This window comes from Lampris incognitus, chromosome 19, assembly GCF_029633865.1.
Source record: "Lampris incognitus isolate fLamInc1 chromosome 19, fLamInc1.hap2, whole genome shotgun sequence".
Taxonomy (NCBI): domain Eukaryota; kingdom Metazoa; phylum Chordata; class Actinopteri; order Lampriformes; family Lampridae; genus Lampris; species Lampris incognitus.
The window spans coordinates 20380522-20398996 of record NC_079229.1 but is presented as its reverse complement, the minus strand read 5'-3'; the positions used below and the strand labels follow the sequence as shown (position 1 = coordinate 20398996).

The 18475-nt window shown below is 45.1% G+C and overlaps 1 protein-coding gene across 1 annotated transcript in view; it reads right to left on the bottom strand.

Annotated features, from left to right (window-relative positions):
- Positions 1 to 4042: 4042 nt before the first annotated feature.
- gfod1 (glucose-fructose oxidoreductase domain containing 1) overlaps positions 4043 to 18475 on the bottom strand; it is a 40903-nt gene continuing 26470 nt past the window's right edge. Inside the window, exons 2-3 of the mRNA XM_056299597.1 lie at positions 9959 to 10152; positions 4043 to 8247 (exon numbers count right to left, since the gene is read on the bottom strand). Of these exons, the coding sequence (XP_056155572.1) occupies positions 7507 to 8247; positions 9959 to 10152 (935 nt within the window). The 3' untranslated portion in view covers positions 4043 to 7506. The remainder of the gene's footprint in view (positions 8248 to 9958; positions 10153 to 18475) is intronic.

Sequence of the window (18475 nt, the reverse complement as noted above, 5' to 3'; positions counted from 1 at the left end):
TGAGAAGAGAAGAGAAGAGAAGAGAAGAGAAGAGAAGAGAAGAGAAGAGAAGAGAAGAGAAGAGAAGAGAAGAGAAGAGAAGAGATGAGATGAGAAGACAAGAGAAGAGAGGAGAGGAGAAGAGACGAGTAGAAGAGAAGACAAAACGAGAGAAGAGAGGAGGGGGGAGGAGAAGAGAAGAGAAACTAATAGGGTAAAAGGTGAAATGCTGTAGGGAAAGTAAGCAGAAGCACCAGTGAGCTTGTCTTCCAGGCTTCAGCCTGGCTCACAATAGAGACAAAAAAGAACAGATAGAGTGAGATGGGAACCGAGACAAAAAAGGGGGTGAGGGGGGGAAGGGAAGGGAAGGGAAAGAGTGAACCACCGTGTGAAACAGCACCTCAGTGAAAAGCAGATCAAAGAGTCTACCTTACTCAACAGTGCTTGTAAAAAGCCCCGCTGGGAGATCTTTCTGTTCTCCCACCAGCCGAAGGCTTAAACAAGACAGAGATATGCAAAGAGAATGTGCAAATGTGTGTGTGTGTGTGTGTGTGTGTGTGTGTGTGTGTGTGTGTTAGATGAGGGGGTTATATGTATAGAAAAAGCAAGGGGTGTGTTTGTGTGCGTGTATGTGAAAATGGGGGGAAAATGTCCAAGAGAAGACCTAGTTTTGGCAATGTGGATTTTGGTTGCTAGGTAACAGTCTTTGAGGGCAGAAGAACCACCTTCTTAGAATGAACAACCACCCCCCACCCACCAGTAACACCACCACCATTACTACAACCCTCCTCTCTCTCTCTCTCTCTCTCTCTCTCTCTCTCTCTCTCTCTCTCTCTCTCTCTCTCTCTCTCTCTCTCCTCTTCCCTGCCAACAGAGGACCTTTCCTCAACAGTCTGTGAATGCTGGCAGAGCAAGAAGAAGCAATTCATATCGTCTTTTTTTCCTTTTTTTTTTTTGCAAACAGAGGAGTTTAAAAGTGCAGAACAAATTTTACACCAAAGCACCTCCCCTGTCTTTGTTTTTCTGCAGGTTTTTTTTTTAACAGAGAGCTGGCTGCACCCTGAACAGGCAATAGGGCAGCAAGCATAAGCAGTGGCCCAAAAAAACAAAAAAACAAAAACAAAAACGAGTGATATCATATCCAGACATATTTCTATATCACAAACAGTCTCTAAGAACAGCATTGGTATTTGGGAGATGTATGTACACCTATTGTGTTTCATTTATGTTAAGTACACTCTTGCTGTCAGTTTCACCCCCCCCCCCCAGTTTTCTTTTGCGTAGCTGCAGTTCAATGGTAACGCAACAAAAGTTCATTTCAGCGCAGACTGGGTATTAGGACAATATCCGTGTTGTGTGACTTGTACAAATTTTTGACAAACACACACACACACACAAAACAGCCAGAAATGTCATATTTAAAGTTAACAGCAAAAAGAACATAGAAAAGAAAAACAGGAGATCATACTGTGGAATCTACAATTTTTGAATTTCATGACATTTTCCTGACTTATAAATCTATTAGTTCATCATTCAGTGGGATCGGCCAAGCCAAATATTTTGTCATTTGATTCAGTGACATAACCGACTCTTTTGAGGTCAACCGTGTTTCTCATAGCCAAGGAGAGACGAGCATTAATCTCTGCACAGTGACTCATTCCTTATCAATTCAGCTTGTCATCCTTACAAAACCCTTAATATTGAAATTGCTTCGCAATCGTCAATATGCGACGAAGGGGTCGTATTGCCTCATATTTGCACATCATCTGGCAAGTCCCTGTATGACCATCATCAGCAACACACTATATCAACCCTCATTTCGCTGTTTTGCAAAGGACACACTAGATTCACTTATTCACCATCATGATCGTGGTGATTATTTCTATGCATGCTCCTGCATTTAAACATTTGGTGACACACCTGGGCAAATGCAAGGGCTTTCAATCTGGGATATTGCTTATTTAAGATGGCAACCTGACATGACCTTTCTGAGACACAGCACAAAGCAGGGGCAGCTGGCCGAGGACGTGTCCCCTGAGTTACTTCGTCTCTATAGAGATCCTATGGGGGCCGGGGTTAAATACATCCATAGACAGCCATGCAACAACTAGCACTTAAAATATACAGAACAACAGGAGCAGGACTGATTAAGCTCATGTTGCTCATCAAAATACACATTTTACACACACTGACACTCGTGTTTGTGAACTCTGCAGACGCGGAGCCGCGACCCACTTTAGGTCCCACGCTGAGAAATGATGTTATGAAGCGATGTTATTGCTATTCAAGCTGTTGTGGGTCAATGATTAGTATATATACCAAGGCAATGATATAGCAGCTGTAGGTGCAAGCAAAATATTTAATAAAGCACGAGGATTAACTTTAGGCTGGAAGTAAATTTGGGGTGGAGCAGGGATTAATCGTGTCTCCATAGAGGTGGATGGTTTTCATGGGTCCCAGTTGGACAACGGTGGGCTCCATTTAAATCTCAGCTGCATATATGTAAACGACCAGCAAATAATGTAGGGTGTTTTCCAGCAGATACCATCACTGAAGTTCTCACGCTACTACTACCACCACCACTACTACTATACCGTATACTGTACTATACAATACTACTATACTGTGGAATATTCCACTGACTTCCTCCTGGGGACGATAGGAGACAGAAGCAGCAGCCCTGCAACAAACATGAAATCGTGGGACTTGTACAGCTGCACCTGCACAGGGCCGAGTTTCTAACAAACAGCAGGAGGAATTGGATCCTGGTGCCAACTACTTCTTGGGAAAACCCTTGAAAAGAGCAAAGATTCACTTTCAGATTGTATTGTACTTTGTGCAGCAGAATGGTATCCCCTTTCAGATCCTCAAGGTGGCATGCTAAGCTGCTGGACCAAGCCAGTAAAGGTTTAAGAGGAGAACTGGGCCGCAGATATTATCTCTTTGGCAGCATCACAGTTGGGTTATATTTAAAACACCATCGCAAATTTAATATCAGGGTTCGCGTCGATTCGCTTTCAGTTCTATAAATTAAAAATATGCGTTGGAATGGTTTGCTTAACTACCCAGCATTTAGTGTCGGTATTTTCTATATGTGGACTGGGTAGGAGAGTGGGTTTTGCGGATTTTCACTCATCAAAACTTTGAAGAAAACCACCACTTCCAGCTTGGACGTAGTTAAAGCAAGACAATTTATTTCCGTTAAATATGGTCTAGTCCACCATGCTGAACATGTTTGAGCTCTGGTCTCCCACCTTGCACACTAACCAGCCTCACATTCACCAATGAGCCAAAAGAGATTTATTTTTTGTTGCCAAATTTGAAATTTGACTTAGAAAGATTGAAGACAGGCGTACTCTAGTACAGAGCCTCGGCCTGACAGAGGAAAAAGGGGCGATGATTGTAGAAAGGATGACACATATATATTCTGTTATGGCTCTTTGGATGCTTTTCTTTTCCCTCTTTCCACTCCGCAATACCCCTGGGATACCCCCCCCCCACACACACACCACCACCTTACCACATTTTTTGGATGCTCTCATAAAGGTAGCTTAGACCAGGCATTCAAGTAAAAATTGCATGATTGTGGGAATATGAAAATGTCTCCGCTAATGGATTTCACTGTTACCTCCAGCGCCTCAGCAAGCCCGTAGCCAGGTTAATCACAGGCGTTATTATAACGAGTCTCTACTTTCTACTGTCATGGCAGACGAAAACGTTCGGCCTCCCAACTGGCGCGTCTTCGCAGACACTATGTTCGGTAGCTTATCAAGACAGAACCGATAAAAATGTAAACTGAAACACTGCATTAAAAGACAAAGTCAGTCCTGAAGGGGAAAATTCCAGTTCAGGTTGTTTTTTTTTTGTTTTGTTCTAGGTTTCCATTCAGACATTGATATATTAACAACTCTTATCAGGTCAAGAGGAAAGTCTATATGCAGTTCGGATAAGGCGCTTGTGAACTATTACTGGTGTAATAGTCATTACCTATGTAATCTTTATGAGTGTTTTCTTATCTGTGTCGAGTGAAAGAAACATGACAGAGCTTTTAGAGTTTGCAAGGATCATATTTTTGCAACTTCATAACAAAAGTACAGTGCATTGTTATGCGAAGATGTAGCTGCCCGCACCGCAGCACGTCTTGCAATTGGACACTATGACAAAATCTCCTGACCTGTGTGCAGAGCGTAGTTTGATATGTGAGAACTTATAACAACATAAGTAATGGGCGGTAAAGCGGTCACTCTTGGATGCACTGTATGAGCTCAGAATTCATGTCCAGTAGTTATTGTAACGCCGTAGTCTGCAAGACAATGAAGTTATGTCAGACTGAGACCGAGATTACACAGACAACAGCAGTTTAGAACGTGTCTGCCATCACCCCTCCCCCTTTTTTTCTCCCCAATTGTACCCAGCCAATTACCCCACTATTCTGAGCCATACTGGTCACTGCTCCACCCCCTCTGTCGATCCGGGGAGGGCTGCAGACTACCACGTCTCCTCTGATACATGTGGAGTCGCCAGCCGCTTCTTTTCATCTGACAGTAAGGAGTTTCGCTAGGGGGACGTAGCACGTGGGAGGATCACGCTATTCCCTCTCCAGTTCCCCCTCCCCCCTGAACAGGTGCCCCGACCGACCAGAGGAGGCGCTAGTGCAGCGACCAGGACACACACCCACATCCAGCTTCCCACCCACAGACATAGCCAATTGTGTCTGCAGGGACACCCGACTAAGTTGGAGGCAACATGGGGATTCGAACCGATAATCCCTGTGTTGGTAGGCAACGGAATTGACCGCCATGCTACCCGGACGCCCTACCATCATTTTTTAAAAGCTATCTACAATGCATCCATGTTGACTGAATGCAGGACAGGTAAAGCTTGCAGAATTTTCTGTTTAAAAGGGGGCCACTTATGTTTCAAGATTTCACAGATTGGGGATGAATACAGTAAGGAGCTGAATGCTCCAAGGCCTCAGTCTATTGTTAATCTTTCCCCCAAATACAGTACAGATCAGTACATAAAACAATGACAAAAAAAATCAAATAAATAACCTTAATACTCAACAGTGTGTTTTTTCACAAAACATGTTCCAGTTCCTCCGTTTCTACAAATAGAATACATACAGTACTCGTTTATTATTTTAGTCAAACCCATATCAAGTTTTATAGTACTTTCATATATACACAATATCAGTAGTTTACACATGTTGTATATCGGCACAGCTTTTAAGACCTTGAAACAACAAGAGGGAAGAGAAATTAATTTGAGTGGTTGTAAAAACAAGACTTTAAAAAAAATCAATTTTTTGGCTTGTAGGTCGATGTGCTACAGTATTCTTCCTTCACTTTCAATGAGGGATATTGACCTGAGTCAATCAGAATTTGCTGCGGTATTGCAGGTGGCAGATGGGTGCAGTCGTCACATCAGACAATATGACGACTGGTGGGAAATTACGAGTGAGCCCCGGAAAACTGTGATTGGCAAATAATCCGACAACGTATGAATTGTCCTGATTTGGTAAAAAAAAAAAAAAAAATTGCAAACACCGATTGAGGCCGTTTTAATCAATACACATCAATACCTTGCTATTCTTTAACACATAATAACATTCACAAATAAATCAAAATGTTTGTTTATGCATTTCACTGTAAATGACTATTTGAATCAGTAAAGTCACAATTTGGTTCTCCTTGGTTTACATTTACTTACTGAGCGGTGATGATTATGCTGACTGTCTTGGCCCTCATGCCCTTTGCAAATCCACACTCGATCCGTTACTGAAGTTCAACCTTTGTTTCTCTTCGGATATAAAACAGTCTCCCCCTCAGTAATTAGCTTTACTCGTTTTTACTCTAACAGTCAAATTTCATTGGTTTTCTGAAAGCTTGACATTTTGCATCTGTGCAACAATCCACCCCACGCTGCAGCACAATTTATTGACTGCATTTGTGTGCCATTGGTTTCAAGTCTTATGTTTTACTCTGCACAGTGGCCTTGCGTATCAGATGTTATGTTATGCATACGCAATCTGCATATAACATGGATATTCATCCATATAGCTTTAATGTTATGTGTAAGAAGCTTTAAAATGCATGTCAACTCTTTCCTGCTAAGGGATATTATCTTGCCATATGGATAACCATTCAAATTGAAATACTGTGGATACAAATCCCACACGGTTAAGCCGTTAGGCACAGCATAGTGGACGATTGCGTTAATATCCTAGACTTAACACTCAATACCAGGATGCAGTCATGGACCACACAGAGTACAGTGACTTTCTCACTGTATGAAATGAGCAAGAATAACATGAAATTATGATTGTATCATCCATGCATGCATTCCCCGTGGCATACTAGGGCTTATATATTAGTGCACTGCCTAGTCTAATTGCATATACACATACCACGACATGCACCCTTAACTGACTGGGAACTCTGGCTTGGATACATTGCATACTTAAACCGGAGGGAACATCACCCTGCAAGCCCCACCAGCCAAACTATTGATTTTTTTTCCCTCTCTCTAGTTTCACACATACAGAAGCAGACAAAGCAGACAGAGACTAAAGCAACCAAGCACACTGATTTGAAACATTCACCGTGTAAAACTAGCAAATAGTCCTGATACAGCGACAATACAATGGAACGTGGTTTTATTTGAAGACAGTCATTCTTTCGTGGCTGTCCTCAGTCGGACGCACAGTGTAAGGTGTGTCATCCAGACCCAGTCATGAAGAAGAAAAGCGGTGAGTAAAAGAGGGCTTCATTACTTTTACGGTCCAGCAAGCATCTTGACATGGACACACCCTCTTGGGTGGCAAAGAAAGAAACCATCTTGTCAAATCAATAGTTTCCGTTTTTAAAATGAACGAACTGGAAGCAAATTCTGGAAGAGAAAAATTCATTGTGGTTCTCTTAAACCTTTTGATTAATAGAAACTGGAAAAAAGGAATTCTCTCCATCCCTTCTATTCTTCAGCCAGCCGACCAGCAAATGGCCAATGAAGCGGTTTCATTCCTGACCCGTCTCTACCAGGAGTGAACGTAGTCTTCCTGGAGACACAACTGCTCGGATATTCATAGGACAATAGTCCCATCTCCAGTTCCTATAGAGTATGAGACAGTTTGATACAAATGCATTTTCCTTGGCGGGACACTTACCAGTCCTCTGTCAGAGGGCAAAGGCTTTCTCATAAATAAAGATTCACATATAAACCACATTGCTATTCCTCCATTACTCAGGCAGTGTGCTGTGGAAATTCCACAAGCCCTCTCATTGCCAGGGCTGATTATTGGGAAAAAAACGTAGCTCTGTGTTTCGTATTGGTATATCCTCTCTGTAACAATACAGATATGGAGGTGTTGAAAGGAATCGGTATTGCATTTAAGCACTGAAGCGATTAACTGTAAAAAAAATTTTTGCAGCAATACCGAGGCCTTTTCTTCTCCAGCCCCAGTCTATGTGGTAGAACAGGGGTTCGGCCATCTAGGCAAGAGGCTGGCAGTTGAGGTCAACGAGGACACTAACAGTAGAGGGACATTCTGCTCCGTCGCATGGCCTCACTGATCAGGTAGGCCGGGCTGATCTCCGGTTCCTCTGTCATCACCACAATGTTCTGCCACTCGCCGCACTGGTTAGATTTCTTTATGGTGTCCACCACACAAAGCGCGTAAAGGCAGTCCTCGAAGGTGGCGGCCATCGTCAGCGGTCTCCCGTCCCATGTCCGCCGGTCGTCCTGGTCCTGAAATGCCTGCCGTACTGCTTGGATCATGCGGATCGTTCCGGTGAGATATGGAGACGGGATGTCGCTGAAGGCCTTCTCCGGTAAGGAGGCCTTCTCGAGGGGCGTGGTGTCTTTGAGGAGCAACTCTGGACCGCCACCAGTTCCCCCGCCCCCGCTGTTCTTCTGCCCATACAGGTCAGTACCGCTGACCGTGAGCCTCCCCACCGTCCCGACGACGATCACCTCCTGCCGAAACTCTCCAGGAACGTTGAAGTTGAGCGTGACTGTGCAGCACGCGCCTCCCTCCAGCACCATCTGGAAGGTGCAGAAGTCATCGCTGGTGATCTGGCGGATGCCCCGAATGTGGTCCGTCTGTTTGACAAAGGTCTTGAGGAAGCCGTGGACCTTCGCCGCCCGCTGGCCCGTCAGAAACGTCAACAGGTCGATGATGTAACTGCCCACCGAATGCAGGCCACCGCCCCCCATCAGGTCGTCGCAGCTCCAGTTGTATTTCTTCCCCAGTAGACTTCCACTGTGGACCTGTGGGCCAGAGCAGAAGAAGGTTGACTGACCTGATTTTATCATCATTTAGTGCCTTTGGTGCCTAATTTATCATCAACATCATTTTTATCATCACTTCACAGGGATGAAATTATGCAACAAGTACCACTTTTTACTGATACGAGAATTAATGAAAAACACTCAATGCAAAGTTTTGAGATTTAGCATAAATCTAAATAGCACAAATCTCTATTCTAGTTGCTCAAGTCTGCCATATCCTCTGAGTATGTACTTTGTGTGCTCTTTTTAGCCACAAGAAAATGTCCCTAACTGCGTAAGAAAATCAACTAAACAGAACTTGAGATTTATAACACATTCCCACATTCTTGAATCTTGTGACAAAAAGCTCACAACAAAGTAATTTCTTTTCAGAGAGCCGTGATAAAGAACAGCCTATAGAAGCCAAAGATAGTGGAGGAAAGCAAAAACAGGGAATCACTGTGAATAACGAATAAGAAATAAGTGAAAGCATTTTTCACATGAAACATTGCCCAAATGACACCACCACTTTCTCGCCGTGACGCTACGTGACTCATATGGCTTTCATCACCCTCAGGTTAGACTACTGTGATGGACTCTATGCTCTCATCTTCCTTCATCACCAAGCTAAAATGTGTTAAAAACTCAGCTGCCTGAGTCCTAACGCACACCAAGTCCTGGCAGCACATCATCCCAATTCTTAAAAACCTCTCCTGCACCCCCCCATCCCCACCCCATCGAATCTGGAATCAATCAAGATCTTGTTATTGATCTTCAAGGCTCTACAACACCTGGCTTTAAAGTAGAGCTGATCTTTTTCCCACGTTCTCTCTGCCCTATTTACCCGTTCCTCTGAGGCAGGTCCTATTATCACCATCCCAAGGACAGACCGACACATTTTTGGTGAGACTTTTGGACTTTGTAGGTGACCCCCAAACTCAAAAATGAGCCCCCCCCCCCCCCCGAGGACAGCTACCATACTCACTGCTATTAAACCAAAAATAAAAGCCCAGATATTGACCTCTCTTATTCAAGGTGTTCTGTCATCTGTGTCATTCCCTCCCCCCCTTTTCGCCCCAATTGTATCCAGCCAATTACCCTACTCTTCCACGCCGGATCGTTGCTCCACCCCCTCTGCCGATCCAGGGAGGGCTGCAGACTACCACATGCCTGCTCTCATACATATGGAGTCACGAGCCGCTTCTTTTCACCTGACAGTGAGGAGTTTCGCCAGGGGGATGCAGCACGTGGGAGGATCATGCTATTCCCCCCAATTCCTCCTCCCACCTGAACAGGCACCCTGACTGACCAAAGGAGGCGCTAGTGCAGCGACCAGGACACATACCCACATCTGGCTTCCCACCCCCAAACATGGCCAATTGTGTCTGTGGGGACAGCCGACCAAGTTGGAGGTAACACGGGGATTCAAACCAGTAATCCCCATGTTGGTAGGCAATGGAATAGACTACCACGCCACCCGGACACCCTAATCTGTGCTTTAAATGCCTATTTTTATTGCTTTATGCCATCCTGTTGTCCGATACTCTCTATTTGATCATTTTTTTAATGAAAGAGACCTTGAGCTCTGGAACGGAATTACATAAATACAATTTATAATCACTATTATTATTATTGGTTGTGGCAATAGTTTCCAAATCCAATAATAATACAATCAATAGTATTATGACTACATCCTTGTTTCGACTCATACCTGGGCCTCACAGACCAGCAGCTCCCCAATGTATCCCTCTTCCACTAGTTCCTTCATACGAACAAAGGCTGGCAGGAAACGCAGCACATTACCCATGATGCTCAGCAACTTAGGGTAGTACTGTGCAGCTGACATCATTCGGAAGGCATCCAGAGGTGTGGCGGTCCGGTCACAGATGACATTCTTACCAATACCTAAATAGAGAGAGCGAAAGCAAGAGATATAGAGAGAGAGAGTTATTTTATATTGACCCCTGTGTCATTTTGCATTGTTTGATCGATAATTTTACTGCAGTGACATTACTCCTCTTTAACAGCAGCGTTAAACTGAATCGGGTTAAGTGAAACCCATTGAGTTGAATGGACTGAGGGAGGGATTGTGTGTGAGCAGCAATAGAGGGAGGGAGAAACATTTAGGTCAGAATTAGGTAGATTAGATTGGATTGTTTAAGCAACACTCTCAGACACAATATCCTCCTGAGCATGAAAACATCCCCGCAGAGACAATGCAGTACTCACAAATCTGGCGACTCCTAAAATAGCCACCACAGAAAATTCTAAAATTTCTCCTGAGAGTCATGGGACCATTTTAAAACAAAGGGAATTCTTGTAATAGGAGATTTGGCAGGTTAATACTGACAGCACGTTGGACCCGGTTCAATCATGTTTGCTGGCGCACCGAGATGTACAATACCATTTGTGGTATTTATACTTGTGCGATTCTTTGTGTGGTTTCAACGGCGGAGACGCCACCTCAACTGCTAAATGCGGAAACATAAACCAAAAAACAAAAGCAAAAAGTAAATGCGGCGTGTTGCTTTCAGGAAGGCTTAGATGATGGTAGGTAAGCAGTTGCAGTGCTTCGATTGTCTTCTTCTATGGTGATATATATCGCACCGCTTTGAAAGCTGCAGACAGGATTCAGTGGTACACCAGAGGGCGGAGAGAAAAGACAAAAGCGTAGACGGTAAGGGAGAGAGGAAAACGGAGGGGAAGAAGAAGCAGATGCAAAAGACCTAATTAAGTGTACTTCTTTATTCCAACACATCTGAGAGCCAAGATAGTGTAAGGAACCTCACTATCTGTCAGATGCACTGCAGATGGAGCAAGAGCCCAAGGGAAAGACGTTCCTTTTTTAAATGCCATTTCATTATTATTAGATGGGGAAGGAAACAGAATGAGAGAGAGAGGGAGAGAGAGAGTGTGAGTGCGAGAGAGAGAATGAGAGTGTGTGAGAGAGGGAGTGTGAGAGTGAGACAGTGTGAGTGTGAGACAGTGTGAGTGTGAGAGTGTGAGTATGGGAGAGTGAGTGTACGAATGTGTGAGAGAGAGAGTGTGAGAGAGAGAGTGTGAGCGAGTGTAAGAGTGAGTGTGTGAGTGTGAGAGAGAGAGTGTGTGTGAGAGAGTGTGTGAGTGTGAGAGAGAGTGAGTGTGTGTGTGTGTGTGTGTGAGAGAGAGAGAGTGAGTGAGTGTGTGTGAGTGAGAGAGTGTGTGAGAGAGTGAGTGAGAGTATGTGAGAGTGTGTGAGAGACAGAGTGAGTGTGAGAGTGTGTGAGAGTGAGTGTGTGCGAGAGAAAGAGAGTGAGTGAGAGTGAGTGTGAGAGAAAGAGAGTGTGAGTGTGTGAGAGTGAGTGTGTGTGAGACAGAGTGAGTGTGAGAGTGTGTGAGTGAGTGTGAGAGAGAGTGTGTGTGTGAGAGAGAGAGTGTGTGAGAGAGTGAGTGTGAGAGAGTGAGTGTGTGTGTGTGAGACACACACAGAGAGAGGGAGATTTTGTTCGATTTCAACACAACCGAAGGACGCCAGAGAGCATTCTGGACAGCCCCTGTATTAAGTCATGAGACAGGTCAACCAAAACCTTGTGACACCATTTTGCTCAAGGTCATTCCAACCCCAGTTTACACTCCCAGCTTTTTCTGCCATTGCCTCCACAGCTGCGGATGAGGGGTCAAGACTGAACCGCAACGTGAAGGACCGGGGAAGAATTGCACAGGCTTTCATACACTCTGGGTGTCCAGACAGGGGTGACAGACTTTCTCAAACACTTTGCAATCAACATGTCCATGAGAGAAATGCTCCCGCCTGAACAAGAACGCCAATATCTGCTTTTGACTTGTTTATGGCGGCAGTAAAATAAATAAAGTCAAGCGACCAGTTGTGGCAGGCCTACGTTAAGAGGATGATGCTATATATTTTAACAGACGTGACATGGAGATGGATATCACTATGACACTGGTGAAATGATTTGTAGTGCTTATAATTAGATAGTTTAAATACTAGTAGCTGCATGAGACTAAAGGTAAAAACAAGACAGAAAATCTCTACACAAAGCAATGGCCAGTGTTGACAGTGAGTAGGGCTGAACAATATGTAGTTTCACAATTGTCTTCACAACGTACACGTGCAATAGCCACAATACAAAGTATGCAATGTAAAGTAAATCGGGCCCATCAGTCATGTGAGGCTAAAAATCTTCTTATTGTTTGATAGAAAACTAAATCGAGCAATCTCTCTACTTTTTATGATTACTCTTGAAGGGAAAAAATTCAAGCGCATATGACAAATAATTCAATTTAGCTTGGAAAGTTAAAAGCTGCATGCTGTATATGTGGTGAAAATCACTAACTCCTTTAATACTGCTATGCATAATGCAAAAAAAAAGAAGCAATGTTTATTTTTTAAAACATTTTTTTAAGTGTTGTCCCAGGCTCGAGGGAGAGTGAAAAAAGCGTCAAAACGACTTCCCAGTCCTGGCTCACATTTACAGGCATCCTCAAAAGACACCCCCAGCATGTAAAAACCGACGTATCACCTTGCCTCCAGTTTCGGCTTGTGTGTGTGTTTGTGTGTGTGTGTGTGTGTATGTGTGTTGGGTGGGTTCACTTTTTTTGAGCTGAAACTTCCCATACTAATCAGCCATTAACTCCAATTGGCCAGCCAGTCTGGGAAATTAATCCCCCTGACCCAATTCTGAGGGAGTGCAATGGGAGCCCCCGCTCACCACCCCGCAAAAAAATCCTCAAGTACAAAAGCCGAGCCACATTAGCACACCCCCCTCTCCTTACTCTCAGCCGTGCCGGACACATGCAGACCCAGACGCCTAGTGGAGATCTGCATAGCCTCGGGTGCAAGCCTTCTGGGTAAATGCTAAATACTCTGGACTGATTTAATGACTTGGCTGTAGAACTGAGTACTACAGCTTGCCAGGTAGCCCCGAGGTACTAAATTGCTTGACAACGAAACACACTCTCATACAGTCATTATGTTACTGTTTTGCCCATGTATACAACATATCACAAGTATCCATCCATCAACTGTCTACACTCACTCAATCCAATTCAGGGTCATGGGGAATTGGAGTCTGTCCCAGAATGCATTGGGTAAAGGAAAGGAAGACACCCTGGACAAGTTGCTCGTCTACCACAAAGCCCTCACACAGTTACTCACACACCATTCACACCTACGGGCAATTTAGAGTGTTTAATTTCACTTAAACATGCATGTCTCGGGGCGGCACGGTGGTGCAGTGGTTAGCGCGGTCGCCTCACAGCAAGGAGGTCCTGGGTTTGAGCCCCGTGGTAGACCAACCTTGGGAGTCGTCCTCTGGTCATCCTGTGGGGTTTGCATGCTCTCCCCATGTCTGTGTGGGTTTCCTCCGGGTGCTCCGGTTTCGTCTCACAGTCCAAAGACATATAGGTCAGGTGAATCAGTCGTACTAAATTGTCCCTAGGTGTGAATGTGTGTGTGTGTGTGTGTGTGTGTGTGTGTGTGTGTGTGTGTGTGTATGGGCCTTGTGATGGACTGGCGACCTGTCCAGGGTGTCTCCCCGCCTGCCACCCAATGACTGCTGGGATAGGCTCCAGCATCCCCATGACCCTGAGAGCAGGATAAGTGGTTTGGATAATGGATGCATGTCTCTGGACTGCAGGAGGAAGCCAGAGTTGATGACGGTGCATGGCCTACCTCTTTCTGAGAGCGACTGAACTCAAAGAAACTGCCAAACAACAACTTCTGAAATAGTCATAGTGTGTACAATGTGCTAGATTGTGTTGGCTCTTGCCATGGAAATCACTTTGTCTTGAAAGATTTCTGACTTAGAGTCTACCTAGTTCAAGAGACGAGCCAGTAATGACCAGTTTGGAGGGCTTGCCTTCCTGCCAACTTGTAATCAATGTTACGCACTAAAACACATGCGAGCAATATTTGTATATCATGTGAACTTCATTCACAGTGAAATGATCTTGTTACACCGTGGATGACAGCATGTCCTGGCAATTAAGAATGAGCAACCATGACCCCAGACTCCCAGAAGCAGTCACCTTCTCTGACAAAAAGCCTTCAGCACAGCTCTGTATTTTTTTTCTTTCCGATATAACAAGAGGATGAGGCTTCATCATCAAAGCTAATCACTTTCATAACCTCTTACAGTTTTGCAGCCTCACATCATGCTTATGTAGCCCTCTTGGATCAGCCTCCGAAGCTGAGACTAGACCATCTGCTTTGTGGATCAGCTCATGTGACTAATCTGACTTGCAAAGCCAAAATAAACGATAAATCCAGCCGAAACCATCAAACCTATAAGACTTTCATGCAGCGTCTTTCCCCTGCCAGAGCGAGATGTGCTGATGCCGCTCTGACAGGCTCTCACTGTGACCTTTACAAAGCCAACAACAGCTGCCGAGATCTACAACGACAACAATGGTGCCTTCTGAGAAAGCTCCAGTGTGTGTGTGTGTGTGTGTGTGCACGTGTGCCATAGATAACATTTGAAAGTACAGCAGCTTGGGGCATCTGGGTAGCGTGGAGGTCTATTCCGTTACCTACCAACACAGGGATCACCAGTTCGAATCCCGTGTTACCTCCGGCTTGGTCAGGCGTCCCTACAGACACAATTGGCCATGTCTGGGGGTGGGAAGCCGGATGTGGGTATGTGTACTGGTTGCCGCACTAGTGCCTCCTCTGGTCAGTCAGGGCGCCTGTTCAAGGGGGAGGGGAAACTGGGGGGAATGAAGTGATCCTCCCACACGCTACGTCCCCCTGGTGAAACTCCTCACTGTCAGGTGAAAAGAAGCGTCTGGCGACTCCACATGTAGCACAGGAAGCATGTGGTAGTCTGCAGCCCTCCCCGGATCAGCAGAGGGGGGTGGAGCAGAGACCGGGACGGGTTGGCAGAGTGGGGTAATTGGACAGACACAATTGGGGAGAAAAAAGAAAAGAAAAGAAAGGACAGTAGCCAATAGTCGAAGAGTGAAGTGACACTAGGTATGTTGACCAATAACAGAGTTGATTGACACGACAGAGCATTAATGGAGGAGGCTGCTCTGGTATGCTGGTACTGTTGCTGTTGCTGTGACAATGGCTCTCTAACGGGGAAACTTCAGTGAGAGAAAGAGTGAAAGAGAGAGAGATGCAGAGGCACTGCAGTGATAAACATCCCAGAGAGACAGAGAGAAAGTGTGCAGGAAAGGGGCAACATCCCACATGATCACATTAGAGAGAGAGAGAGAGAGAGAGAGAGAGAGAGAGAGAGAGAGAGAGAGAGAGAGAGAGAGAGAGAGAGAGAGAATATGTAAATGACATCACAGCCTGTGCAGAGTGCTATGAGTGACAAACACCAAAAGGGGAAAAAAAATGTCCCCAGAGATACTTGCTACCCACCCTCCCCCACCGAGAACGGTGATTCCACAGGCGAACTACACCGCATGACACGTGACAGTACCCATCAGCATAACATACAGCAGTCTGCCTTATGGCTGGACATTATGTACCAAGGCTTCCTGGCAGAGTGATTTTAGGAGTTAAATCTAAGTGCACAATCCTGATCAATGAAACCTACATATGCCTTCATATCAGCTCCATGAGCAGTTGAAGAACAGCAAATTGTTTAATGTGCAGCTGCTGCAGGTTTACAGTGAAAACTGACTGGGCCATATAATCGTAGTTGCACTGAAGCGGGACAGTGTTACACCAACTCAAAATGTGGCAAAAACTGGTTTGTTTTCCAAGGTCTAGGTTTCTCTTGCAGTCGTATTCCCGTCAGGCATCATGAAAAAGATCAAGGTTGGAAGACTTACATGGTTGAATAAATCATACCATAACTGTCCTCTTTGCATTGGAAAATGTGTTTAGGAATAAGGTTAGGGCAGGTCTTGGTGTGTACATTTATCTATTAATGGGGTCAACTGCTGGTGAGTGACTATTACGGGGGAGCAGCAGTTGTAATGCAGCCCATGTTATCCACAGGTCTTTGATAGCGGCGCCGGTAAGCATTTGCACTGGGGGCGGGTGTTAGTGAACAGCTACAGTAGCTCTGTGATAGCTCGGGTGAAGCGGGGCTCAGCTCAAAGCTAGTGCTGTGGTCCAGTGGGAGCCTTGTAATGGAGCAGAAAAAGCCTCCAGCACTGCAGCTCGGTCCCCCAGCATCAATAATGCAAACCGACCCAACCTAGAGACTTCAAAGAATCCAGCGCTAGCTGGCTCAACGGGTGGGGCAAGAGAAAAACATGGGCACGGGCAATTTCATCTTGAAGAAGAACAGACTGACGTTTGGCAAAGCAGTCCTTATACCTTGCTCCTAATTCCTGAAAAGGAGGGAAAATGCTTCCTCAGTCCTCCGGGATGTTGGAAAAGCACTCTGCATGCCCACAGGTGTCTTTGACAAGAGGAGCACTGACGTCCTGTCACAAAAAATAATCTTACCTTAATGAACAAAATCATACCACACCATTTTAGGGACCAAAGGCCTGTTAAGACAGACTAGAGTGAACAATCCGATCATAGTTTAGTGAATGTTCATCCTCAGTTAGCATTTAACCTCACATCCTGGAAGATTAGCAGCAACAACTGCTGCTTATACCTCTTAAGAGGAAGGGACAGATAGACTATGAGACAAACAGATAGAGGCAGACAGACAAAAATAGACAGACAGACAGACAAAGGTAGAAAGACCAAGCTGAATCATTTTGCCAAAGGGCCAACTGGAAAGCTCTCCCTCTCACCGACTGCTATTCTCAGATCGCTGCTGCATGAATCCTGGCTACACCACTCTGCATGGCAACACATTGCTGCATGGCTAAATAATGATTCAATGGACACCAATCTCCATGGCACCAGACTCAGCAACCAGCCTTAAAAGGAGCAAATGATGGCTGAAAGAACGTTTGTGTGTGTATCTATTTAGATATGCATGTGTGGCATGGAAATTAAAACGTATAAGGGCAATGTACACACAACACAAAAAGTGTGTGTTGTGTGTACATTGCGTTAAATCACTGATTTTGTGCAAACACACTCAAAAGCACACTCCTATACCCACGAGACTTGTAAATATGAAGATTAATAGATGTGATTGTAGATATGAAGGTTAATAATGGGGAAGGAAGGACAGGAGGTTATGGACTCGGCTGGGATGAAATGAAGGTCTGGTTCACATGTCTGTTTGTGACAGGATGGCATTACTCATCGTTTTCAGTTCTGTATTTTAATGACGCTAAATGATGATGTGTTTCAGCAGCAGTCACCCTTTTCTGTTGACTTTTCAAGTTCACCCTAGGGCTGGGCAGTACAACAGTAACACAGCATCCAGGGGTATTTGAAAATAATGACGGTATCCACTTCAGTGCCGACAAAATGTCTGTGCCACTTCTATCTAAGAAACTAAAGGCTAAGTTTTTTTGCACACCTGCTAAGAAGAGAATCACATTTTGGGGTGTGACATGCAGGTATATTGGAACTTTTCACCTCAGTAGAGCAAAAGACAGCAAGTGTGGGGCCGCCGCCTTGCCAGTTAGGACCAAAGAAAATGTTACTGCTGCAATTTGGCAGCATTTTGGTTTCCGGCCGAATGACCAGGGAGAGCCAGCAAATTCGGATGAAGTGATCTGCGAGATTTGCCTCAAGACAGTCGCCGCCAGAGATGGAGACACTTTGAATGGGCAATCCCATCTAAAATTTAACCATCTACAAGCCGTTGTATGGAGGAACCTGTCGTCGACCTCAAAGCACCCTATTTTCTACAGCTGGACCTTCACAGCCTACAATGCTCTCAGAAAAAGAACTGCGTACAAAGGAAACTGTGAACAAGAGAACATTTGCCTTGGCGTGCTGCCAGCTTACCACAGATTCAAGAACTTTGTCATTGTGCAAGCACAACGAAATTGCCATTGCGTCAACCTCCAACGGTGCATACAAAGAATAAATAAGACATAAAAGAGATAAGAGTGGTCTGTTCTGTTGCCTACCAACACAGGGATCGCCGGTTCGAATCCCCATGTTACCTCCGACTTGGTTGGGCATCCCTACAGACACAACTTGCCGTGTCTGTGGGTGGGAAGCCAGATGTGGGTATGTGTCCTGGTTGCTGCACTAGCGCCTCCTCTGGTCAGTCGGGGCGCCTGTTCAGGGGGAGGGGGAACTGGGGGGAATAGCGTGATCCTCCCATGTGCTACATCCCCCTGGCGAAACTCCTCACTGTCAAGGGAAAAGAAGCGGCTGGGGACTCCACATGTATTGGAGGAGGCA